This window comes from Pygocentrus nattereri, chromosome 2 (genome assembly GCF_015220715.1).
Source record: "Pygocentrus nattereri isolate fPygNat1 chromosome 2, fPygNat1.pri, whole genome shotgun sequence".
In the NCBI taxonomy this organism is placed as follows: domain Eukaryota; kingdom Metazoa; phylum Chordata; class Actinopteri; order Characiformes; family Serrasalmidae; genus Pygocentrus; species Pygocentrus nattereri.
In genome coordinates, this window is record NC_051212.1 from 49,711,663 (window position 1) to 49,738,815 (window position 27,153).

General features: G+C 42.7%; 1 protein-coding gene across 1 annotated transcript in view; it reads left to right on the top strand.

Moving 5' to 3' along the window:
* Positions 1-229: 229 nt before the first annotated feature.
* The window catches only part of spsb4a (splA/ryanodine receptor domain and SOCS box containing 4a), a 66,418-nt gene continuing 39,494 nt past the window's right edge, over positions 230-27,153 (top strand). The window contains exons 1-2 of the mRNA XM_017719589.2: positions 230-468; positions 15,503-16,384. Coding sequence (XP_017575078.1) covers positions 15,679-16,384 — 706 coding nt within the window. The 5' untranslated portion in view covers positions 230-468; positions 15,503-15,678. The remainder of the gene's footprint in view (positions 469-15,502; positions 16,385-27,153) is intronic.

Sequence of the window (27,153 nt, forward strand, 5' to 3'; positions counted from 1 at the left end):
GAGAACAGAGGATTGCCTTTCTTCAACATGAGGCAGCTGCTGCTGCTCCCAATACCTATCTCTCTGTCCTCCCTCTCTCCCTCTCCCTCTCCCTCTATCTCTCTCTCTCTGGGAGTGACTGACTGAGTGAGTGAGCCCGAGGAGTTTCGGAGCGGGACGGCCACGCCGCGGATTAGCCCCCAGGGAGGGGGGCTTTGGGAGGGAGGGAGGGAGGGAGGGAGGGGGGGTAACATCTCAGGGGCAGAAGCTTTCTTTCCTACCCCCCTCAGCAGGAGCAGAGAGCCAGAGAGAAAGGAAGAAAGAAAGAAAGAGCAGTGAAGAGAAGAGGAGAGCAGAGGCAACGTGTTTCTTCTGAAAAGAAAGGAGCTTGGGGGTTTTCCTTCTCTTGGTTTTGCTTTGCGCTGTTTCTTCCTTAGGAGAATCGCCGGACGGGAGAGTGGACTTACAGTGGACGGGACTTCCACGACTGTAAGCAGTGTGAGAGAGTGCTGTTTCTGAATGGTTGTCTTCCTCATTCTTCTCTCTCTTTTTTAATTCCTCCAATAGCAGTGGGATCCCACTGGCAGCCCTGTCTTTCTCTCTTTTTATCAAACCCCCTGCAACTCTTATATCCATAAAGAAAAAAGGAAAGGAAGCTTCCTCTGTAATGTTTGAACAAGCGGGATACTTTTGGATGGAAGAAAGGAAAAAAAAAACCTTGGTAGCTGTGAAGGAGAGAGATCTGGGGAGAGTGCTGGGGCAGGACAGTATGTGCGTTGGTGTGGATAAAGAGGTGTTTTCTTAAGGTGATGAGATAAGGTGATTAGAGAGACAGAGCGCAGGACTACGGGGGTTTCTGAGTGCACGGCAGTCCCGCTGGGTTTTCTTTCACATTTTTTGTTCTCTCTTGCTGGAAGGAGAACTCAGGAAGGACATTCTGGAATGGGATTTGAAGGCTCCTTGTTGTGCCCTCGGCTTGTGCGTGTCTGCGTGTTTGTGGCTGTGCATTGCCAACAGTGGAATGTGTTTATGTTAGGCCAGATGGAGCACCAGTGGTTTAGACTCGGAATGGAGGGGGGAGACGGGGGGTGGGGTGTAAGAGTTCATTGAGGCATGTGTGAGGTGAGTTTTGTCTGCGAGAAGTGTGGAAAGGAAGCCTGCTTCAATTGCAGTATCCCTTTGTGCATAGGTTTTCTTTTGAATTACTTTGAGTTATGATTTCACTTTAGTTTCACTTCAGTGCATTTGAGGGGAATTTGGAATTCCAGACATTTTGCAAAAGGTCTGCGTCCTAAAATAGTTCAGATGTAACATTATTCAGAGTGCATTTGTTAGAGATTCTCCATTCTACACGGTTAGAAATAAGGGTACCGTGCAGGTACAGTGTCATTCTTCAAGGTACAAACAATGTAAATGTACCCTCAAAGGTGCAGCAGTGGTTTTAAGGCCCAGCTGAGTACCTTAAATAAGTTTATCCCAGTAGAAACATACGGATTTGTACCTTACCTTTTAAAAAGCCTGGAGATGAGACGGGGTGTGTGGAGTCAGTACAACTTAGAAAATATCATTTCAGTGGATTATGGTTCAGTTAATCCCTGACTGAACGTACTGAGATGTACCCTTGAGTGTACCACCCCAGTGATAAGAGGGGTACTGCGCCGGTGACAGTTTAGTACCTTTTTTTCGGAGAGAAAAGTCAGAGTTCACCCTGGTGGTGATCCTAACCAAACTTCTGCCTTTAAGCATGAAATGGTTATAAATACAGTATGTTGCCTGATGCATGATACATTGTTTTATGGTAGTTGTGAAAGAAGATCTAGGCCTGTATTTTGTTAAATGGATTTTACACATGCAGGGCATTGTAAGGCAAAATACTCCCCAAAAACACCTTGTACCACTTTTTTGGCCACTGTCAACATTCAGTATAAAAAACATGTTACCCCTGGTTTCTATTACAACTGTACAGAGCCCTGTGAAGAAATTTAGAAAAATCCTATTTAAGTTTTTCATTTTTAGTCAGGAACTGAGGCTGAGGATTTACATCACAATTGCTTTTGATGAGTTTAAATTAGCACAACAGTAGACCAGGCTCAGCAAAGTTGAGAGCTTTACTCAAAGGCAGCACCTCCTGGACATTTAAAAGGTATTTGAATCATCCTTGACTACTCTTCATATGTTGAAGACACAAAAAGTAGTTTTAATTTTGTCACTTTTCAATTTGGTGCACTTAATCAGGTGTCAGTAATCAATCTTAATGTTGTGATTTCATGCTGGCATTGAACAAATACAGTGTTCATGTCCGTGTCAAGGTGATGGTGTTAGCCATTATTATATCCTAAAAAACAAAGATTTTTATTGCACATGAATTGGGAGCTGGTGATATCTATAGTATCATGATGCTTGAAGACATTTTCATGATACACAATATGTACCACAATGTTTGTTTTTCTGAAGTTTGAGAAAAAGCCCCAGAAATGTTGTGTTTTAGTTGAGCAGGACTATTAATGCAGTCTTGGTCAGTGTTCTTTAAGTACGGCGGATGCCTAGAAAAGCGTATTGTTACATAATTTCTTACGGTAATGATAAAATATAATCATTTTGCACATAAACTGATATGCCTTGTCTTCCCACAGTAAGCACTTATCATCTGTTTTAGAACAATTCAGCATCTGGGTTATTTTGATGGAATGTTCCACTGACCGCTGTGGTGCATGTCCATCTCCGCTGCTAGTGGCAGAATTTTCCATCACTGCTCCATTCAAAACAATGGAAAATCCAGTTTGACGTTGTCTGCCTACCATATTGCAAACACAGCATTAATAACAAGGCTTAATACTCAGTAGTAGTCAGTATTCTATACATTTTTGTTTGGCAACTACTGTGAAAAGTGTGTATGCAAAAGGTTTGGAAAGTGAAAATAAGTTCCCATGTCCTCCACATAGAGCAAACAAGTACTGTTTAACTGCTGGATTTAACATATTGGAAAATAAAACACAATAAAATGCAGCTTGTGGAAAAATTATGGCACATTTTATATTTTGTTTTTCCAACACAGCAAATAAATAGAAAACCTGGACTAAAATTAGCTGAAAATACCATATTTAGATATGTTTAAGTGTTTTCTCTGATGAAGATGTGGTAACTTATTTTTGCTTAGTAAATCAAGAGAAGATGTCATTAAACCAAGGCTGTTAAATCTTCTGCATTTGACTGTATATTATTATTTCAGTGGTGAGAGAGCATTTGAAGTGTGACTCCACATATGGGTCCCTCAGGGCTTAATGGGCTAATCAGTGTGTGTGTGTATGTGTGTGTGAGAGCGCTGGACTGAAACACACTCTGTTTCAGAAGCCCCTCTGGGATGCTGGAGGTCCCAGCTGTGCAAGGCTGTTTAGAGATGTGCACTAGTGTCTGTCCAGACCACTCCAGTGTCTCCTTTCTGGAGGGAAGCTACTGAATCGGTGCCAGTGGTGGTTCAGAGTGTGTGTGTGCATGGCTTGGTGAATGTGTGTGTGTGTGTGCTTTGTGGCTTTACTGGACAGGAGGGTGCCTTGCACATCTGCCATGTGAGAGAGAGCTGTTGTGCTGCATGTGTGTGTTGTGGACTCCTGCAATTGCTGCCTGTGGGTCGGGGGTGGACACTTTGGTCACGCTGATGAATGGCTTCAGGATTGTCACACTGCAATTGCTGTCTCACACATGCTCTTCTCTCTGTGTTGTGCTTTCTTTGGCCAGCTCAGTAGGTGCCAGTCCTGGGCCTGGAGTGACTCTGCCCAGTTTTGTTGTTTTCCCTGCTGTAACTCTGGGAGGTGGAATGTAATTGGGAATATGTATTCAGTACACAGAAAAGTGTCTGCGCTCAGTCCATGTCCCATTTTGCAAAGGCAGTATTCAGAATAGTGACTTTTTACATTTGGTTAGTCTAATTTTATGCTTTTTTTATTTGCCCTCTAAAAAAAAAAACGGATCTTAAAAGAAACACTATCAATGCTTGTAAATTAACAGTTTTAAAACCGTGGCATGTAAAGATAGACTCTACAGAATAAAGAACTTCCTGCTAAAGACTGAGTAGACTGATAAATCAATGTAATGATCAGGATTCCTGACTGTTTCAACTTTAGAAGACCTAACCAATGTTAACTCATTTTGTGATAATGATTAACGACTTTCTCTATTAACTGTGCACATCAGAACATGATATTTATGCCGAATAGCCAATTGCGTAAAGCACTAAGAGTCAGACAGTTTATTTTTAAGGAAAAGAGAAATCATACTATCTAACATTTTTAATTTGGGTTTTTATGCTAGAATATTATGAATATTTCAGGAAAAAATTGAATTGAAAATAGTACAAATGCCTTGAAATTGTGGGAATCATTTCATAATATTCTTTTCACAATCTCATAATGGGAAATGTTATATATAATGATGATTTAATACATTTTCAGTTGTTAAGATATTTTTGCAGTGAATTGGATTAATAATTGCCACCACCATTTGAAAGTTGTCTCTGATTAATCAGAAGCTTGGTCTTGATTGGTCCAAGGGTTGTTTATTATAGGTTACCCTGAACATAACCTGCCCTGAAGCAGGTTGCGCATGTATCATAAATTGGTGATATAGGTAAATAGTGATCCACCATCGTGAGGCAGAAAATCCAGGGTTACATTGAGCCAAGCCTAAAGTTAGCTTAAAGCTTCCCTGATCCAACTGATCTTCGAATTTCAAGTCCTTCCTGAGTTGAGGTGGGTGTATTTGACAAGCACAAAAAACTAAATGTGCAAGTCATTGGGTGCTTCAGGACCTGGACTGGCACAGCTGAACATCTCCTACACTCCTGAGTCAAATCAAGTATAAATTCCTTGTGTGGCCAAAAGATTTTAGGATGTCTTTGTTGGAATTTGCGGGACACCCATGAGCATTCCTTTACTTCCTCTAGCCTCTCACAGTTTCACGGATTGCTAGACTCCAAATGGTTTCCGACACACCATTTTATTGGGTCTGAGCTGTTGTGTCACCCCCTGCGGCAACGCTGGAACAGGGCAAGGCTCTGGGGCGGGGGGAGGTGAGAAGTTTAGGAAAATAGCATCTATTTGTCAGGCTGCCTGAAAGATTAGAAAAATGCATTGTTTACTTTAAAAAGTGCACTTTAAGGTTTTATAATGTACTATTGTATATCAGCATCCATGATGAGTGGTATTAGACTGAGATCAGAAAAGGCTCGGTCAGATATCAAAGGGGGAAATAGAACAAATCCTGTAACAAATCTAACCTGAAATAGCAAACATTCACAGTAGCAGAACTCACTTCAAATACCTTTGTATAATGTGAAAGCTTGTTTATAGACAAAAATATCATTTTAATTAAATAATATTTAAGGTTTCAATACTGGCTTTACTGTCAGAAAAGAAAAAGTGGTACTGTACTATATTTTAGCTGTGTTGCAGTCTTTGTAACAACCTGCAGTACATTACATTGCATAGCCATTGGTTTCCTTTGTTGATGGCAGTTTATCGACTCCCTACCGAAATAATCACATGAATTAGGGCATGCTTTGTGTAAATGATATGTACATGAAGTGCTGATAGGGTGGCGCTTGGCTTCACATACACTATATTTCCAAAAGTATTTGGTCGTTCTTCGACATCAAACTCGCTCATCCATGTCTTTATGGACCTTTCTTTGTGCACTGGTGAGCAGTCATGTGAGAACAGGAAGGGGTCATCCCCAAACTGTTCCTACAAAGTTGGGAACATGAAGTTGTCTAAAATTTCTTGGTCTACTGAAGCATTAAGAGTTCCTTTCACTGGAACTATGGGGCAGAGCACAACTCCTGAGAAACAACTCCACACCATAATCCCCCCTCCACCAAACTTTACACTTGGCACAGTGCAGTCAGACAAGTACCGTTCTCCTGGCAACCGCCGAACCCAGACTCATTTCCATTGCGCTTGGTGACGCAAGGCTTGGACGCTGCTGCTCGGCAATGGATACCCATTCCATGAAGCTCTCTACGCTGTTCTTGAGCTGATCTGAAGGCCGCATGAAGTTTGGAGGTCTGTAGTGATTGACTCTGCAGAAAGTTGGCGACCTCTGAGCACTATGCGCCTCAGCATCTGCTGACCCCACTCTCATTGTCCGTGGCCAACCGCTTCGTGGCTGAGTTGCTGTTGCTCCCAATCATTTCCACTATGTCATAATCCCACTGACAGTTGACTGTGGAATATTTAGTAGTGAGGAACTTCCACAACTGGACTTGTTGCACAGGTGGCGTCCGATCACGGTACCATGCTGGAATTCCCTGAGCTCCTGAGAGCGACCCATTCTTTCACTAATGTCTGTAGAAGCAGTCTGCAGGCCAGGTCCTTGGTTTTACACACCTGTGGCCATGGAAGTGATTGGAACACCTGAATTCACTGATTTGGATGGGTGACTGAATACTTTTTGAAATATAGTGTACTTAGGTCCTCAAATTGCTACTTGTTTCCACATTGTATGGAAGTTCCACAACTCAGACACAGAGTACATCATTAAACGTGGTCAAACCTGTGCCACTTTAATGATTACAGGTCAATGGGTCCACACTAAGTTTAAGTTACTGTTTCTGCAATAAGTTTCTGAGCACAGTGGCATTGTTTCAAGACAAAGGTTGAACTGCGTCCATGTTGTAACAGTATCTCTCAGCTCTAATTGGAGCCAGTGTTGGTGGCAGCTTCATGTTTGTCCTGGCCGAGCTTTATCCCCCCCATCTGAAGTCTCCCGCAGTCTTTGATGTGACAGTCTCCGAAGGCTGTCCGCGAATTCATCCGCCCGCGTGTCACTTCAGAGCCCATCTCACCAGTCGGAGTATGTCACGCCGGAGGAACCCACACATGCACACAAACACACAAGCACGAACACTTTAAAGGCTGTTTATGAACCCAAACCTCTCCTAGGCGCCTATGAATCATCTTTTTTTTTTATAAACAGACGAGATTGAATAACGCTGAAAGACACTCTGTGGCCAGCCCGTCCTCTCCCACCTCTTCTAGAAGGTTCTGGGCGGGAAAAAAAGCCACCACCGCCTGGCAGAACAGATGCCTGTTGTCTAGATGGTGCATATTTCTCACACCATGCGTGTGTGTCTGTGTGTGTGTGTGTGTGCGCGCTAGAGAGTTCTCACGAAGGACTGTGTGTTCAATTAGGATGAGCATGGACAGAGGGACCACAGGAGTGGATGTGTCAGTATCTCGCTGTCTGTTGGAGCACAGGCAGTGTAACCTGAGGGAGAGATAGAATGATGGTGAAGAGGCAGAGGGAGATGAGGGTGAAGAAATGTCCAAATCAAATAGAGTTGATGAGAAAAGGTAAACAACAGATGGCCAGTTTGCATTCCTCAAAGCCCCCAGTGGCCAAAGGCAATGGCGTCCATCCCCTCGCTGGTGACTGTGGCCAGGAATCGTGCACCATGAGTCCTGTCACATACCGTAGGAAGGATCCAGGTGTCAGTTAATGTGTGTATGTGTGGAAGACAGGGAAAGATAGAGCAAGGCCTTTCTTGGGCTGCAGGGCGCTGTAACATAAACACAGAACATGGACAGGGAGTGTCATAGACTAAACAATACCAATGTACACGCAGATACATCAAGGCAGACTTGACTCTTAGGAGGTCAGAACGTTTAAAATGGTGAGCAGCCTGAAATAAACTAATCCTTCAAAACTATAGAACAGAATCTAGAGCGCTCATGAGTAAATCTAGATTGCAGAAAACTCCATGACCCAGGCACTTGTACAGATAGAACCCCAGGGATGAATTGAGCCCCTGTCCTTTTGCCCTAAGACAGTACAAGTGCCTTCATGTTTGGTACGTATAATAATTGGATTTCTGCCGTTGTTCAAGGTCTGTTTCAGTGATGTACAATTGGTTCATTCTCACCCCAGGAATAGAGCTTGTGGGTTGGCTTGGCTTCCACTAGTCTTGCAGGGCCAGACGTGATCTTGTAACAAGAATGTCTGGGGACAACCATGAGAAATTTTGGGCTTGTTGTGGGTGGGAATGTAGACTTATTCGGTTGGGAAGGAACGGAGTGTGAAATTTCTAAACCAAACCAACACTTTGTGAAGGCAGTGCTCAAATTGTGATTGTGAACTTATCTGCATTGTCCAAAAGACAAGTCTGCCATTAGCAGTAAGTAAGTTAGCATATCTCAGAAGTCTCCCAGAACACCTTACCTCTCACAAGGAAAACAACAGTTCCATCACCTGATAAAGTTTTGCTACTTGGCTAGTTTTGTTTAGATTATTGACTCCAGATGTTAAAAGAACACAGTCTAGAAGAATTTGGGAAGGGGGTATCCCTTGTTTGCAGTGCAATCCAGCACCAAATGTTGTCCAAAGACAACTTTGTATTGTCAATATGAGATTGTAACAAGAATAAGCTTCACTTGGATGTTAACTTGTGGGGTTCCAACCTTTGTCTACCCAAAGTATTAATTATACACAAAATCAACTGTATATAAAATAATTATTTATTGGGTACTTAGTGTTGAGAGCCATTTTTGCTATATTTCTGGTTTCTTTTGAAAGAGAAACTGAACATTTTAGAAGGATTATAAGTTTAATTTTTAAATAAATACTCCAACATTTAAATGAAAAAGCACTCTAGCGTTCACAATTAGCTTAATCTGTCACTACTGAAACATTTGGTAAGGTCCTGGTGACTTTAGCATTGCTTTGGTAGTGGCAAAATGAAATGTTCACTTCAACAGTCCTTAAAATCCCTTAAACAGAAACTAGCAACGCTAGACCACAGAAAGCCCCATTGCCAGTTCTCCATACATTGCTTAGTCATAGACTTCAAAGAGGTTTTATTCCTCTTTGTCTTGTGGTCGCTCCATAGGACAGTTTGTTTGGTCTGGCCATTCCTTCAAGACGCCTTCATTTACTACTGCACATGATACTTTTGCCAGGACAGACAAGTGTATTATGTGACCATTAGTCATGCCATGCAAAATTGCCTTTGTCTTCTTCAAATGCATTATGTGTCACAGGAAACAAAAGCGCCTTGAAGGAATGGCACGACTGAATAAACTGTCCTGTGGAACAAGCACAGATCACAAGGGGTACAAGTCAAAGAGGAAGAAGAAAACCTTGTGTCGCCTGCACCTACCAGGGGGCACATTCAAAGCTCTGCTGTTTTGACTGGCTTGGCACCATGGTGGTTTGACTCACAGCTGTGACTGTCTTAGCCCAGAGGCGCTGCAAGTCAACGGTGATAGCAATTGTGCATTTCCAAAAGGCAACCGTATTTGGACAAAGAAGCACTGTTGCATACGTAACACTCATGAGCTCAAGTAAGCCAACCCTGTTACTTTCCTGTCTCTGTACAGAACTGTGTCTCACATTCCCGGGCAGATGAAGACGGCCATGCCCGTGATCCATTAGGACATGGTTATTGCGGTTTTAGCGTTGCTGGGGCACGGTATGTCTTGCCTCATTTACCCTGACAAGAGAGAGACCGTAACTGATGTCGTTTGTGTTCCTCAGCCTCAGGATGGATGACTGCCAACTCAGCTTAGTCACGTAGTCGTCTTCGTTCATGATGTGACTCAGTGAGTCGGCAGCGATACACCACTGCAGGCTGCTCACTGTCCCTGGGCCTTGTATGTATGATGTGTATCTGAGTGAGTGTACAGTAAAATTTGGACTCTTGCCATTTTCTCAATTAGGTCCATGAAAAAACGTGCCAGGAATCTTTTCTAACAAGTTCTACTGGTAAATTGCTGAATATTATTTTCAGGAGATATTGACAAATTCATATTTTGCCCTTTATATAAGATTATATAAAACACAGTCAGTCAATTAGGTATGTCCTACACTCTCAGAAGATAAGGTACAAAACGGTCACTGGGCAAGTATCTTGTCACTGGGGTGGTTCTCTCAAAGGTACATCTCAGTACCTTTAGTCAGGGAGCAAAATTGTATCAAAATCCATTGAAATTATATTCTTGAAGTTGACTCCACACGCCCCGTCTTGTTTCCACGCTTTTTATTTTGTTGTTCTGGTTTAAAAGGTTGGTTATGAAAAGGAACAATTATGTACTTTTCCACAAAATACACAATTGGACCTTAAAACCACTGTTGTGGGTACCTACCTTTGAGGATACATTCACATGTTTGTACCTTAATGAATGAGAAAGTGTACCTGCACCTTTATTTCTAAGAGTGTAGCTAACTACCAGTCTGCTACATGACCAAAGCCTGAAGGGGCACAAAAATATCAGGTTTTGGGCCATAATTGGTCCGGTTCACATTGTGTTTGTTTTCTAATGAACATTTTTAGTATTACATTTGTCTTTATTTTAAAGATTATGCCTACATATAGTGTTGTTAGTTAATCTTCTCTCAGTGAAGTCAAATGCTTAGTAACAAAGCAAAGGATTGTAAAACAATGTCTGCAAGAATCTCTTTTAGTGTGTGCAAATGGATTCAGGTCAGGTTTGGGTGAAACCCAAATGAAATGGCTTGTTGGGTCAGATCTCAAAGATGCAGGCACAGGTCGCTTTGGCTTCAATTTCATGTGCAGACCTCTAGTTCTCCTTTTAGCTCTTCACGTAGAGGGACGGAGTGTCTGATGTCCACTGCATATTAAAACTGGCATGTTAAACTATCGGGACTTTGTCAGTTGCTACTGATGCACCGGTTTTAATCTGGGAAACAGTTTTTTTACAGGCAGGTCAAGAATTTTAAGAGGAAAATATTAGCAGTAAGGTTGAAAACTACACATCTTTAGATCAATTGACCCTTATTAATCCCACAACGGGGAAATTTCACCTCCGCGTTTGAAACATCCATGCAGTGAAACATCATATACACTCTAGTGAACACACACACTTGGGGCAGTGAGCACACTTGCCCAGAGCAGAGGACAGCCCTATCTGCAGTGCCCAGGGAGCTGTTGGGGGTTAGGTACCTTGCTCAAGGGCACATCAGTCACACACACTTGGCTCAGAGGATTGAACTGGCGACCTTATGGTTGGAGGGTGGTTCCCTAACCTCCAGCCCCTGACTGCCCCTTTAAAAAGTTATTTAACAGTTTTCAAGTAGGCCTGCCCCTACACACCTCAAAAAACAATGTTCTACGATTTGTTACTTTGCTTGTCGGGCAGATGGTTTGTTTCTGTCAAAGTAGTTGGTTCTTGGCCATGTTAAGCAACAAAATGTACAAACACTCTCTGACAAAACACAGACGTCTGGCTATCTAGACTAAATATGTCCAGACTTTTGCCTGGTACTGATTGTGTTTATGTGAAAGACTGTCGGCGAGTCTGGCTGCCTGCTGAAATCTGCACTTGATGAGCAGTTCCAAGACCAAATAGATGCAGGTCGATGAGACAGTGGAGCATTTTAATGCATGACAATGTGCTCTGTACTAATGGTGAATTTTGGTAATGCTAACCATATCAAGATACTCTGATTCTGCATAGTTCCACATCCATTTGTGCACTTTGGCTCTGAGTTCCAGTGGAAAGAATTGATCTGGAATGAACTTTCATTACTTTGCTAGCTGCCTTTCCATCCTCCCATTTGTCCTTCTTATCACCACACTGAGGTGAGCGGCACTTCACCGGCATTTTAATTGAATTACAGAGTGGGAAAAATTGAATAACAATCAAAAGCTTGTCCTGAACTACCCTTCCCTGCTAACTTTGCAATTATGCCGCTATTGGTTTTCAGATTAGTTTAATTATGGTGATTAACGGCAAAACGGTGGCCCTGAGTGACTGAGGGGTTTTTAATCTGACTGTCTGAAACAGAGAACGGCTGATTGAATAACATTAGTGTAGCAAGCAAATCTGTTAAACCCTCTTTGTCCTGATTCAGGAGCCTTTCCAGGCACCTGAGTCACCTAGTTTTTCAAACCCAGATTGGCATTTTTGGTGAGCTGGTCTATCTGCCTGCCTGGATTTTCCTCTCTTTCTCACTCATTCTCTCTCCCCGTCCCTCATGACCTCATTTATTTTTCCCTTTAACACTAGTAACGCTTGCCCAGGATTCCCGGCTCTGACTGTCTGGATGTCTGGCCGCCCTCCTTCCTGTTGTCTGCACTCAGCCCTCTCGCATTCGCCCTCTTCCTCTCTCTGTAACCTCAGTGTGGTGAGAATGTCTGAAGCCAGTGTCTGTGTACGTGAGTGTGTGTCTGTACATTCGAGTCCCTTGGCCTGTTTGTGTGTTTGCTGTTTGACCCAGGCCATGTGCAGGCACTGTCTGATTATAGCCTGTCTGATGCATGTGTTAGCTTGATTCTTGGCTTCTTTTTCACTGTTTACGTGGGACCGCAGAGTCATAGCCTGAGCGTGTATGTGTGTGTGTGAGCTAGATCCCCTGGCAAGGCCTCGTCTTCCTCTGAACAGGAAGCCTCTACTCTCATTCCTGGAAAAAGACAATGCGTCACTGACTGTAGAAAGAACTGCCTGCTAGCATTTCATATGAAGTATGTGTGGCCGATCACTGTCTCAATCTTCCATTACACTCCATCTGTCTCTTCCCTGTACTTTGACATCAGCCTGGCCATTAAAAGGATCCCAGAAATGCCAACGTTGCTGACTGGGACCACTTAAAATGCAGTTGAAACCTGTGTCTGCTCTTTGTAAGCCACCTTAACATTTCATAACTGTTGAAGCCACAGATGTTTTCCCTTTCCCCAACTCTATTTCCTAATAGAGCTAAATGAAATATTACACAAACTCCACGCACAGTTAATCACATCTTTACCTCGTCTTCATGGGAAATTTCTGTCCGATTGGATTAAACACATTCCGATTATGAATTAGGACTGACGTGTTTATATGCTCACTTGTTAAAATCTCACTTACATGCACACTATAAGTAATCTGATCCAAAACTACTGGCGTGTACCACTTAGTGTAGACGTTACCATGACAACAAGCATCACGTGAGTCCAGTCAGCGTGAGACGAGCAGCAGTGTGTTTGCCGGAGTTTACAGCTGGAGCGCTTGTGGTTTTAATTGCTTTAAAATGATGTCAGACTCTGGAAAACGTGCTTCACACGTACTTATTAAAGAAGTCAGAGAGGAAGATGATATGCTCTGAGACACACAGGCTGGATGTCTGTTCCACTGCCGTCTTTTAAAGCTCAGAGCATAAACTATGTCTCTTCTGTAGACCCGTTTCTGCCATGTTGAACTTTCACGCATATACAGAACATTCTTTCTACTTGGGACTAATCAGATGCAGCCGTTTACATGGATATTCCTCTTGTGTTTAACATGATTTACAGGATTACCTTCCTCATTCAGCAAGATAGGACGGTCTGTTCCAAATGAGGTGAATACTTGGACGTATTCTATTCGGATTGAACTACCAGCCAGATTATTAATGGATGGTCACTCTGCATGTAAGCATGGCTAATCAGAGTGGTTGGATGTGATTTGCCCTATTTTATAGAAACCAAGTCAGAATTGTCCACAACACCAGTGATGGAAACCAGACATCCAAAGCGTTTCATCCCTCTAAACTGAAACATTGTCTTACATTCATTTTGAGACGGTTTTGGCCTAAAAATGTTATTTTACACTTTATTAACAGCAGAGGGGTGAACACAGGGTGTCGTAAGGTACCCAGGTCCCATAAAATAGTACTCAAATAATATTTTTTTCAGATTTACTGCTGTTTTACCATTGTTTACATTACATAAAATCAGAAAATAAGTTCATTGGTCATTTTGCACAGTAAACTAAATTATACTGCGCAGTTTATTCACATCCCTGGCTTCCCATCACCACCAGTACAAAGAAACTCTACAATGAATCACTTCACAGATTGAATTATGCACAAATGTTGAAAACTTCCCTTCTCATAGAGCCACGTAATCTTTAATAGTCTTGCTTATGTTTTGTCTTCCACTCAATGACACACTGTTATCTATAAAAAGGGAAAAACATGTGGTTTGTAAGCTCCAGTGCAGAACGTCATCCACCCAATATGTGTCGGGGTCCAGAGGAAATTATGTAAACATGACGTTTTGCTGAAGTATTCTTTTAATGTGGCAGCGAGCTAATGACTATCTCTTATGCAAACCACGACCTTTCTCTCCCTCTTACGTGGACGCCTGAGGCAATAGAAGACTAGGGGGGCTTGGTGCGGAAAGGGGCAGGGGGACTGGAAATAAATTATTACCCATTTTTTGTTTCCTCCCTGCTTTGTTTTGCATGCCACAGCTCTTCCAAAAGGCTCTCATTAAATATGGATCTGCTAAATTAGTCTACTTCCAGAACATTCCACCACAATGTAGAGAGCTGCTGTCTGGGCAGACACAGACAGCTCAATACTTCAATACTGCTGTTTGTTTATGCACACATGTGCACCCAGCAAGGGTTTGTCGGAGATGTGCTGCCTGTTTTTGCGATAGTGAGCTAGTGGCCTATATGACGCATCTTTAAGTAAGAGTGCTTGTGGATGGTTTTTTTGCCTGTCAGTTTCTTACATGATGCACATGGAGTGAAGTGATCTGATTTAGTCAGACTATATATGTGTGTGCGTTTGTGTGTGTGTGTGTGTGTGTGTGTGTGTTAGAGTGAGTCAGAATCAGTGTGTTTCCTCTCTGCCTCATAACCTTATTGTTAATTCATTCTTCCTCTCTATCCTTCACAATCATGCATGCATACATATGCATTTCCTCTGTCTTCTCTGTCTTGTTTTGGCCTTTCCTCTCAGGTGACATTTCCCTCTTGATTAGCTAAGCCTACTCCTTTGGTACTTCATTACGTCCCTACCACATTGGTTATAAGTAATGGTGCAACGATTCATTCGGTTTTTTGTTTTTTTTGGCGCAGTCTTTACAATTCCTCCTGATGCCGCTGCATTAGTCTTGTGTTTTTACATTTAGTGTTTGCGTAAAATTGCTTGCATTGGTCAAAAATTCATTTTAAAAGCTACGAACTGCAAAAATCATGATTGGTTACCAAAGCAAACTTCTTTAACCCTTCATAGCGACAGCATTCACTTGATGCAGCCAGCGATTTCTGCTGTTTGATCTGTTCCTCGTGCCTGCTCATGCCTTAAACTCACTCACCAGTTACTATTTTTGATTAGATGGCATGATATTGCAGAGGGGATGGTAACAAAATGAGGCTGGCGGTGCTGCAGTGAACCCAATTTAAGGTCTTTATTTGGAAAGTCACATACACTGAACTTCAATTCAGAAAAAACACTGTTCAAAAAAAGGTCTTTTTCTTGATGACCATCCCACAACCCTCCATTCTCCCGACAAAACAAATTATCTTCAGAACTGCTGACCTCTTAAATCACTGGCATTGTTTAGATGCTTTGTTCAGAGGCTCTGTGTCCAGATCATTTTGAATGGCCAAATAGAATTGCTGGATTGAACAGCAGTTTAATGTACTGAGTCAGATCAATATATTCAAATCTATATGGAAATCAACGAGTGAATCAAATCAATTTGCTGCTATGTCAAGTAGCATAACTTTTAGTAACATAACTTTTTGTATGTGTTCCCTTGCAGGGCTCCTTCGAGGCTGCATGAAGCCAGCATCTGTCGGCCCTTGCCACATTCAGCGGCTCTAGGCCTGACACCCCAGCGCTTTGATGAGGTAACGGCAGGCACCAGCCGACGACCCACCCAACTTAGCTCCACTCCCCTTCCCCACCCCTTCCCCTCTCCCCCACCACTGAGGAACCATGGGTCAGAAGATCTCTGGCAGCATCAAGTCAGTGGATGTGCGGGGTGAGCCCTCATACCGCCCTCTACGGAGGGAGCTCCGTGGGCCGGACTTCTTCAAGCCAGCCCGGCTGGACCTGCTGCTTGACATGCCACCGGCGCCCTATGAGCTGCAATTGAGGCATGCATGGAATGCTGATGACCGCTCACTCAACATCTTCATCAAGGATGATGACAAGCTAACCTTTCACCGGCACCCTGTGGCCCAAAGTACGGACTGCATCCGCGGGCGTGTGGGATACACACGGGGCCTCCATGCCTGGCGCATCCACTGGCCCGCACGCCAACGTGGCACACATGCCGTAGTGGGCGTGGCCACTGCTGAGGCACCCTTGCACTCAGTGGGGTACACGTCCTTGGTGGGCAGCGACAGCGAGTCCTGGGGCTGGGACCTGGGCCGCAACAAGCTCTACCACAACAGCAAGAACCGGCCCGCCTCATCGGCACCCACATACCCCAGCTTCCTAGAACCCGAAGAGGCCTTTGTGCTGCCTGACACCTTGGTGGTGGTGCTGGATATGGATGAGGGCACACTCAGCTTCATGGTGGATGGACAATACCTGGGTGTGGCTTTCAGAGGGCTCAAAGGGAAGAAGCTGTACCCTATCGTCAGTGCTGTCTGGGGACACTGTGAAATCTCCATGCGCTACATCAATGGCTTGGATCGTAAGTCTGCATTTAATATTGGCACTCCTGCTGGCTTTGCATGTCTTGCATGTGTTCCTGAAGTTGTGGTTCACAATCCTAGTCCTGGATTCTACTCATTAGCTAATTGACAGGCCTTTCTTGATTTGAAGTACAAGACAAAGAGCTGGGAAGATGCTAAAATATGCAGGGCAGGGTTACACCATGACTAGAATTGGGTACTTATGAAAGGAAGGAAGGAACTCTTCACCCAAAGGTTTGGATACTGCTTCTAAAGAAAGGAGGCTAACTGCATACCATTATTACTATAAATTGCTAGTCTAGGCAATGGTTTCTGATGAGTGATTCCTATGAAACAGAGTTTGGGATGCTACTTGTTGGGGTTCTACTTTTTATTGACCTGCACATGTTCTCTTTGATATACTGTGGATTCTACATCTCATATTTTTGCATATTCTTTGCTTCAAGGTCACTTTCCCTGTATACTGTCCATGCTATCCTATGATAAAATTGGTTTGGTTGTCTCCGTCTTGGCTTGGAGTGTGAGAGACCCGTACAGCGTGTCCCGTGATGTATGTTTATAGCCTTACTGTGTGTATAGACTCAAAAGGAATAAGTGATGTTACCTTTACATACTTTGGCCCCCAAGCAATCTGTCAGGACTTCAAGCACATGTTGATTATTAATGTATGAAACACGGTGTCTGCTTCACACCTGGCAACTCCCAAAACTTGTGTAGAAGGCACTTTAAAAACAAACTAGACAGCAATGCAGCCCAGCCTCCTTTGAAGGTGAAAATCGATATATGTCAATCAAAAACTATTGCAATTATAGGATTAGACCTAGATACTTGTGAACCATGTTAGAACCTATATGGATGTAACAGTAACTGCTGTATTCTTGCACATTATACTGTTAGGTCAGGACAAGGTGTTTGTTTTGTTTACAGGCATGGCCCGTTACTTTTGCTTAGGAAAATATACATGCTAGTATGTGTTTGTGTCCCCCTTTTATGGTCTCAAGGGGCCATTTAATGGGATCTCTTTGCTCCCAGTGCTTGGAAGGATTTCTTTTACGTTGCCCGTTCCACGCAGGTGCCGTGCATTTGCGCAGAGAGCCGGTTTTGATGCTGGAGGCCTGCTGTTAGGAGCTCTCACAGCTCTGCTTGATATCTGACATCAAGCCCCATGTGCACTTCTCATCCGCCAGAACAAACAGATGCCTGGGGAGGTGGAGCTGTGGAGGATCCTGGCCTACTTCCTCCATGACAGCCTCTCATGATCCCGTTTTTGTGAACATGCTTCGACAGTCATTATGCTAGGTGACTCCTAGTAGTGCTTGTAAACAGTGACAAAGTTGGCATAGCTTAAAATATATGAAGAACTATAGTAGTGAATCCTTGATGGGACATGGTGAAAGGCTGGTCTGCATTGATTTTCATTAGTTAAATCACATTTGTGATTGAGTCAGGTCTGAGTTGAGTTGATCTGTTTGCATGTAAGTCCAAACTCAAGAGTTTTTCAGTGTTGAAAATCTATTATTCAGAAGAGCAGAACTAAAGAGCTAAATTAGTTATTATGCTTGTCAGCATACTTACTGTCTGAACTATGTGTCAGCCAAACAAGTCGTTTTGCCCTTTTCTTTTGACTCCTTAAACCCCCAGGCTTATTACATACTAGGGCTTATTATTCAGTAACTACAGTGCCTTCATTGCAAACTGGCTGAGCTGTTCTTAGGTTAAAGAAGTGTACGATAAAACTTTGGGCCTGCCGGTGACTGAAGGCATTTCTATGATAAATGCTTTGCTTTTAAGCTGCATCCAACTTAATGCGGCATGGTGCAGAATGGCATTGCAGTAATGACTGCATGACCACAGCAAAGTGGACAGGAAAACCACACATGCATAACAGTTGACAGCCCTAATTGAATCAATGTGTTTTCAGTCAAAAAATCTATGAGTCTTAATTCTTGAGTCCAGGCTGAGTAGTGAGCTGGTTAAGGGTGAGTCAAGAGGTCTGAGTCAGTCAAAATGCAACAGGAGTGCAACTCGAGTCCAGGTCACCGAGTCACAAAATTACATATTGTAGACTTCTGCAATGTCAGTACTGCAAAGGCCAATATTGAGATATAGATTATATATATATATATATATATATATATATAATAATTACATTACATACATATACACACACTTATATATAAGGTCCCTGCTAGCTTTAGCACCTGAGCATATTAACTAAAGCCTTCTTTTTACTCAAATATGTAAATACACTGAATTGTTTTGACTCTTTAGATGGTGCCTCTCTGACTTTTCATATTGACACAAAGTAAACAAAGGAAGCTGATTTATTGACCAGGTAAATTAACTCACTCTTACTTTTTTATAAAGAGAAAAACAGAAAAAAAACATTGCAGTGTCCTCATCAGACCCTTGAGAAACTCACATTTATGATGGTTCAATTTACATAAATGGAACATACACACACACACACACACACACACACACACACACACACACACAGTAGTAGTAGATTATATAATATATATATAGTAGATATATAAGTACCTTTTTTCTATTCATGACCACGTCACCTGTTTGGCAGTTGTTGCAGAACTGAAGGAGGAAGTCCAAGATTAGCAGGAAGCTGCAGGATGCTAGCAGGGTGCATTTATTTCTTTTGACCTCCGTTTTAGTAGCGTCCACTACTCTCTTTTATGCCTCCATGGCAGGGGACTGAGAATGGACTGCCAGTCGTTTTTTGGAGCATTTGAAGCTGAAAGTAGTCTCGCTTGACTTCAGATAGAGGGAGCTCAGTCACGCAAATTGTAATAGGGGAAGCTCAGTGAGTGGCCAACGACGGTCTGAAAACCTCTTCAAAGCTTCCTTTTAGGGCCCCGTTTCATAGCGGATGAATTGTGTGATGATGGAGAGCCCTCACTTCAGGCTTAGAAGTAAGAGCCCCTGCAGAAAAGTGTTCCTCCCTCTGGAAAAGAGCTTTTTTCCACTTCAGCTTGGTTGTGGAAAACTCTGTTGAAAGCTGATGCCACCATCCGCAAATCATCTACAGTCATGAAAAGGGATGATGGATAAGATGTAGAGAGGACAGGTGTGATCACAGAAGGCCTGTATGTCATTTCCCTCAATGTAAATGATAGAAAGTGAGTCATCTTAAGACCATAAGCATCTGCATTTGAATAGGCAGAGATATTTTTTTATGAGGATAGTGCACTTGGCTGGCACCTAGACAGCTTTATAGCTGTCCAACATCCAAACATGGCAAGTATCAACATGCATTTCCTTTGCACATATCAGTATGTTCATGCATACCCATGCATGGGCCCTTTCTAAGACTCTCCACGGAGAAGCAAACAAAGCCTCTCTGTTCCTGCTTTGTTTTTAAATGCATTTTTGATTTGCATCAGCAGGTCCCAGGCTCCCATGGGCACCCCAAGGTCTATCATGAGTGTGTCGATCTCTATTCAACTTGCTAGGTTAAACAAGTATACATCATAGGACTGTGATACACAGTGGGTATCCCCCCCAATTGGTTTCCCCTGTGATACACAGTGGGTATACCCCAATTGGTATCTCCTGTAATGCCCAATGCATATCCCCCCAGTTGGTTTCCCCTGTGATTCATGGGTATCCCCTAATGGGTATCCCCTGTAATACCCAATGAGTATTCCTCTAATTGATTTCCTTTGAGATACCCAGTGGGTATCCCCAACAGGTATCCCCTGTGATACATAATGGGTATCCCCCATTAGGAACCTCTTGGATTTAATACCAGTCAAAAACTAGACCTATTCAGAATTTTGAGTTGTTGGCTGCAAAGCAAATTACTGAGTCTACTTTGCCTATTGCTGCCTGTTTTTAGCTGGATTGGGTCTACGATGGATCAAATGCAAAGATTATTCTTGTTTACAACATACCAGACTCTGATGGTAGGCTTTAGAGACTACTGTCTCATGTTTTTAGAAATGTATTGTGATTTAAGCTTGGCAAAATAATGAATAACAAATTTTGATGTAATTAACAACATGAAGGCCACCATATAAGGTCGCGTGCATGGGGTTATAGGGCAGTTGAATCCACTTAGGACAGCACTAACTGCTTTCTTTTGCGAAAGTAAGCAGCACTGCTGTAGATCTCATGTCATGGCAATAGGATGCAGTCCTCTTAGCCTTGTGTTCTTGTTTTTAACTCCACTGTCTGACCTGTAACCTGAACTGCATTAAGCATTAATATGAGAGAAAATGCGCATTAGAGACAGACCATGGATACAACATACATTAATGCCAAGCAGCTCAGCGAGAGGGAGAGATTAGTCGATTTCTAAGAGGAATGTTTCTGGAATGTGCAGATAATTGTGTGTGTCTGTGTGTCTGTGTGTCTGTGTGTGTGTGGCAAGTCTGAAAGCCCTGATCATGTGAAGCTGGAGGAACCCAGACGGAGTGTGGGAGAGATGATGTGTGCATGCAGCTTTCTGTGGACCATGACCACATGCTCTGTTACAGGGTGTCTCAAGCAGGAGTGGAAACGTCCAGGTTTTACCGAGGACCCTTATTTTGTGTGATGGGCTCATAAAGGCTTATTTCAATAGATGTTGTCTATTATAATGGCTGCATTTGTCAACGTTCATGTGAAGCTGATCTAGCATTTATGTCAGGTGACATTAATATTTCTGACACTGGCTTGTTTTGACACTTGGGTGAAATGGCAGGTTGTAACAACTGAGTTTGTAGCTTAAGGACACTGCATGCTGAACACGTTGCATAGCATCGTCTAGCAAAATGATGCTGTATTACATAGAATGTGTTGCAGTGAGAGTGCCAAGTTCATTTTTACATGTTATTCATATACATTTAATGAAATTACACTTCCAATATCATTTCTCTCCTTTCCATCACTTTACTACCTCTTCTCAGCTGGTTGCTTGCTGTAAGATACAATGTACAGAATAGACTAGGCTCTTAATATTGGCTGAGAACTTACCACTAGCATTTGTCCGTTTCTCTAAAAGACGGCTGCCTTTTTTCTGTGTAAAAGTGATCTACTATGGCTTTCTGTGGTCTTTATATAGCTTCAATTTAATGTAGTAATGGCAGAATGCTGAGTGGCATGTTCTGATGTACAGATAAATTGAGCATTGGTGTCCTTACCTTCATCAAAAACAATGGGTTCCAATTTTTTGACGCCGTCACTTCATGCCCAGTGTGCGTTGATCTTTAGTGTATATCACAATGACATACTACTGATATCATACCTCAGATCTTATAAATGACATTGTATTATTAGGGGCAGTCGTGGGCTGGAGGTTAGGGAACCAGCCGTGTGACTGGAAGGTCGCCAGTTCGATCCCCAGAGCCGACAGCACATGACTGAGGTGTCCTTGAGCAAGACACCTAACCCCCAACTGCTCCCTGGGCGCTGCGGATTGGGCTGCCCACCACTCTGGGCAAGTGTGCTCACTGCCCCCTAGTGTGTGTGTGTGCTCACTAGAGTGTATGTGGTGTTTTACTTCATGGAGGGGTTAAATGCAGAGGTGAAATTTCCCCATTGTGGGACTAATAAGGGTCACTTAATCTTAATTATCAGCATTATGGCACTGTGCCAAAATGTCAGAGAAAGCATCATGATACAACCTAAGAGCCAATGTAGGTGTGAAGGAACACTGCAGTAGTGTGGCTGTTTTTATTAGGAGTTTTTCTTTGCTAAAGCTGAAAGAACTCAAATTCTGCATGTTGCCAGCAACAGGACTGTTGCTAAACCTCAGTCCTAGAGTAGGGAAATGTAGGAAACCTTATGAAGAAAAGTCCAGAAAAGAGGACGTACATGACAAAGCATAATAGGCTCAAACTAATCAATTTTTAAAAAGTTAAATGAAGAGCACCACATAAAACCTCTCCGTAATGGAGCGCCCAAAACCAAGCCTTTCATCAAGGCAGAGAAAACGTCAAACGCCATCTAAAACTTCCAAACTATCTTGCTCATATATCATGTGATGTGCTCAGCTAGAATGGTCTAGTTCCCATTGTGTCCCAAGAAAACCCTGATCTCCATTTTTGCCCATTTTTATTTTTCTACACTTCAACACACCCACTGTCCTTTACGATGTATGAAAATTTCAAGACATATGGACCAACAGAAATGTTCTAAAATCACTTGGAATCAAACATTAATTACAATGAAAGTTAAGACGTTTTGTCTTCTCCTGTAAAATAATTATTTGAGATGCACATTTTTCTCTGGACATACATCTAAGACGCCATGAACAGCTGACGTTAGTAGGCTATGTAAGGCTTCAAGCACAGTCAGAAGCTCGCAGATGAAACTTATTAAAAGGGCTTTACTGAGAGAAAGAGTTCCAAGTCGTAGTCGATAAACAGGCAGAGTTCAGATCCAGAAGGCACAAAATACACAGACGAAAATCAGACAAAGCATTAATCCAAAAAGGGAAAGCAGTAGCGTTGCTGAAGGTACAGGCAAATGGTCATAATCCAAAATGAGAGAAATAGCAACCAAATGCAAAGGGCAGAGCAAAAAGGGCAGAGACGAGAAAATGAAAAGTTCAAGTTCAAAGTGTTTGTCATTTGCACAGAGGAAACAGGTTTCCTTATATACAATGAGTAGCTTACTTTGCTCCTCGCTAAGAATGCCAGATATAACATTAAAAATACAAAAGAGTATATATACAAGCATATATATTAATCAAGAAATAACAGGTTAGGTTACAGTGTATAAATTACAGTGGTATGGATGGATAGTGCTGTGCCTTGATTATCATGATTATCTGCCGCAGAAATGAGTGGTAAAGTGCAATAGTGCAGTTGTAAACATGTGCTACAGTAAAGTGGCAGTAGGTGCAGGTTATTCCTGAGGAAAGAGTTCTTTACCAAGAGCGCTCAGTAGATCTCGAAATAGATACAATACCTCACAACTCTACTAGGCTACGGCCTGGGCTTAAATACTATCCTAAGTGTATCATATGACACATTACACAGGTGAATCTTATCAAAACTCCGGACACCTAGAGCGCTGATAGGAGCGCAGTGTCACGTGAGATGTTATGACTTCCTAGATGATTCTGGGATATTGAGTCTGTCTCAGTCTTATCGCCAATGGGAAGATCGGTGAATCTTACGGGAGAGTCCAAATCGGCCTCGGGTGTCGGGGGCTGTGTGATAGGCTAGTTGACAATCTTTACATGTGCTTTTTTATTTTGTGGCCATTTCAAAATTGGCTCGCTGACTGAAATTTTCAAATCAGTGAAAATTAATTGCATAGATTAGACTAGACATTAAAAATTTGAGCAAAATATAAAGCTTGCATTGCTTTTATTATTGCCTGTAGAGTTTTTTTTACATGGAGACTGGGTGATCAAATCTGCTCTACTGCAGCTTACCATTGGCTAGACTTGGGTTGCATTCAACACCACTTTGGTTCATGCATGTGCATTAGAAGCAATGTACAACAACAGTATCCATTTTCCATTTTAAACATCATTGTTTAGATTGCAAAATCAGAGTCCCGACTTTTACTCCTGGAACAGTTTTCCCTGTGAGTTCCAGTCCATTCCCACCAATACTGTCAAGTGCTTAGAGGGAGACCATGTGTTTTACCATAATAGCAGGGCACCTTTTGCTAACAGGTCATTTATTACTGCTATAATGTTTTATTTGATTGCAAATGAAAGCAGCAAACAAAGTGACTTACACACCTCAGTTCTCCTAATACGGCATGGGAAACCACTGGGAGGGAGCGGTTATGTGTTGCCAAGCCCTCCGGCACTGGACAGACAGAAGGGCAGACTGGCATCAGAAGCAGCAGTGAATAATGACAGTTTTTCGTGGATGCAGGACACGATGTACCATCCAACTGCATGTCCGAGACTAATGTGTCCATAATGAGGTCCATGGGAGCATTGGCTCCACGTCAGTTATGACGAGGCATGGCAATGAGGCGTGTTCACTTCACACTAATTACCAGCATTGCAACAAAGCAAGGAACGGCAAAGCTGGTCTAATTGTGAACAGACAGCGCAACATGGAAATAATTTGGTCATTTGGATAGTCTGGTGTCTTTGACTCTCCCTCCTTGCCTTCCTCCATCACCCCCTCCCCCTTTTTTTTCTTTAGATGAGTTGTCATAAATTAACTATACACTTCAAATAAGTGCATATAATGTGACATTATACAAACAGTGCGAACCACAGTAAGCTAAGCACCGAGTCAAGGATGTTTAAATCACTTTCAAATGAAAACGAAGACGCAGCAGTCCCAGAATCACCTCCCGCTCTCTACGTCTTTATATCTAAAGTAGCCCATTTTATGAGCCCTGCTACATAGCACTGACATAAAGGCAACGGTTGTACATAATACTGGGTCTCACTTTATTTGGATGGTCCATTATAGTCCCCTATCGATTATCTACAGATTTTCAAAACCATCTGTAGAAATTAAACAGTGGTGGGGTTCGAGTTAGGATTTGGACCAGGGTGAGGGTTGGGTTTAGGTCTTAGGTTGAGGTTAAGATTAGAGCAGGTTTAGAGTTAAAGAATTATGGTCCGTTTAGTAGATATTTAGTTGAATGTAACTTGAAAGTAAATTAAATACATACAAAGCATCAACAATGGAGTATCCAAATGAGGTATTACCCAATACTGTAGTATTACTGGAAATGATCCATCATGACATGGTAATGTTACATTACAGGGTTCAAGGAAAGTAGTACCCTACTTTGTGTTCGAAGCAGGAGACACAAAGGAATGGGTGGTCTTTTGGGGTCAGCCTTACACATGTCTAACAGACACCAGACCGATTGTTATGTCTATGAATAAGCACTCAATCACAAATTTCATTGTCAAGTAGCACAAATAAATCTCTGATTCTGCTTTCTTGCACACAAGAAGCAGAGCAAAGACGCAGACTGAAGGTGATTTGGAAATGTGGATGTGAAAGTCGAGTGAAAAGACTAAATGTTTATGGATTCCCCTCTTACACTACCAAGTCATCATCTGATCAGATGCTTCAACGTGTGTAGAAAATTTGTTCCACGGATGCGTATGCCCTGCTTAAATATTTGTAATGGACAAGGGGCAGTGTAGACTAGCCAACTCATCAACTAAAGTTGACTGTTGGCAGCAGTCAATTACTTAAGGACAGTGCCTGAAACAAGAGGCAGGAGCAGAGAACAGAAATCAGCTTTTCTACTAAACACAAAGCCCAAAGTACGGCATGAAATTCCACTGCAAGCTGCATAAGATTCAGCTTAAGGACTGCCATGGGCAGGTTTCAAGATTTTAATAGGAAAGGGCCATTAAACTGACCTGCAAACCATCCCGTCACAGATCATTCAGTGTGACAAAAATTTGGATTAGCTCATGCACAAGGGTGTCTTGTTTCCTATGAATGGTTTCAAACGCAATCCGGTTTCAAAAGGGATATCATGAATGTTTCCTGGATCAGTGCTTATGCTTCGTTCTGAAAGGCTTTTCAGAGAGTAGATGCCACTGCTTGCTAATAGCAAGGACCACAGCCAGAATCTTCCAGGCAAGCTACTTAAACACTTCACCCACATCCAGAATACTCTTTGTGATAATAACTGATTGACTGATTTTTTGGATGACTAGTGAACGATTGGAAATACACACCCATGGAACTTCACACCCATGGCAAAAACAAGGACTCATGGTGGTACAAATGCAAAAGACAGATGTGTTGAATGTGCCCAGCCACATTCCTTGCTGTCTACTTATCAAATCAGTCAGGATGGATGTTAAGACCATGCATAAACATTGCTGCATAAACATTGCCTCTGACAATACTTTTGAACATTATCGGTAATAGATACTTTGTTTGCTCTCTCTCTCTCTCTGTCTCTCTCTCTCTCTCTGTCTCTCTCTCTCTCTGGCAGCAGGTTCTTGTCACGGCGACCCCTCTTGTCTGGGATTAAGTGCAGCAATTAGCCATGCTTTGATTCTGCAAACAATCGCGTCTGATCCTTTGTGCTTTTTCCTCTCTTGCAATATGCGTCCGCCCCATCTGCTCCAGGTAAAGGACGAGGGAAGAACAAGAGAGATTGTGGGGGTGGGGGGTGGGGGTTTGGGCGATGGAGGATGGAGATGAGAGTGAGCAGGTGAGACAGGGAGAGAGAGATGAGACGAGACTGTGGCAGGTGGACAGAGAAATGTGGGACGAGCGTCATCGAGATAATTGCTGTCATTCAGAGAGACGGAGGCAGGGAGTGAAAGAGACAGGGTCATTGTCACACACAGACAGTAGCTGGGAAACTACAGTGTTCCAATTCTGCCTTCAGCTTCCTGTATGAGTATGTTTGCCCTTGGAGTTTCTGGGACTTCTGGGTCCTCGTCTTGCGCGAGGGCATTTGAGTTTGGTTTTTTTGGGTGTGCCTGATTTTTTTTTTGTCCAGTGTGCTTCTCTGCACTAAGTGCGTTGTGTAAGTACTGTAGTGGAAGGCCGCTATGTGGGTCAGTGGGTTAGCGCTGCTACAATCCAAAACCCGAGGGCTACGCCTACTGAGTCTGAGGGATCATCTGCATCTTATCAGAGCGATTAGTGTCCTCTCAGGCTTTCAGAAGCTTGTGTGTGTGTACGCATATGTGAGTGAGTGGATTGTGAACACCAATCCTTGTGTCTGCAGCTAAGTGCCAAAAATGTAACACTGTAAGGCGTTATCACTGTAAGGCGTTATCACTTGAAGGCGTTTCCGTGATACACAATTTGTGCAGATGCTCCAAGATACATTTTAACACTTTAACACCAGTACA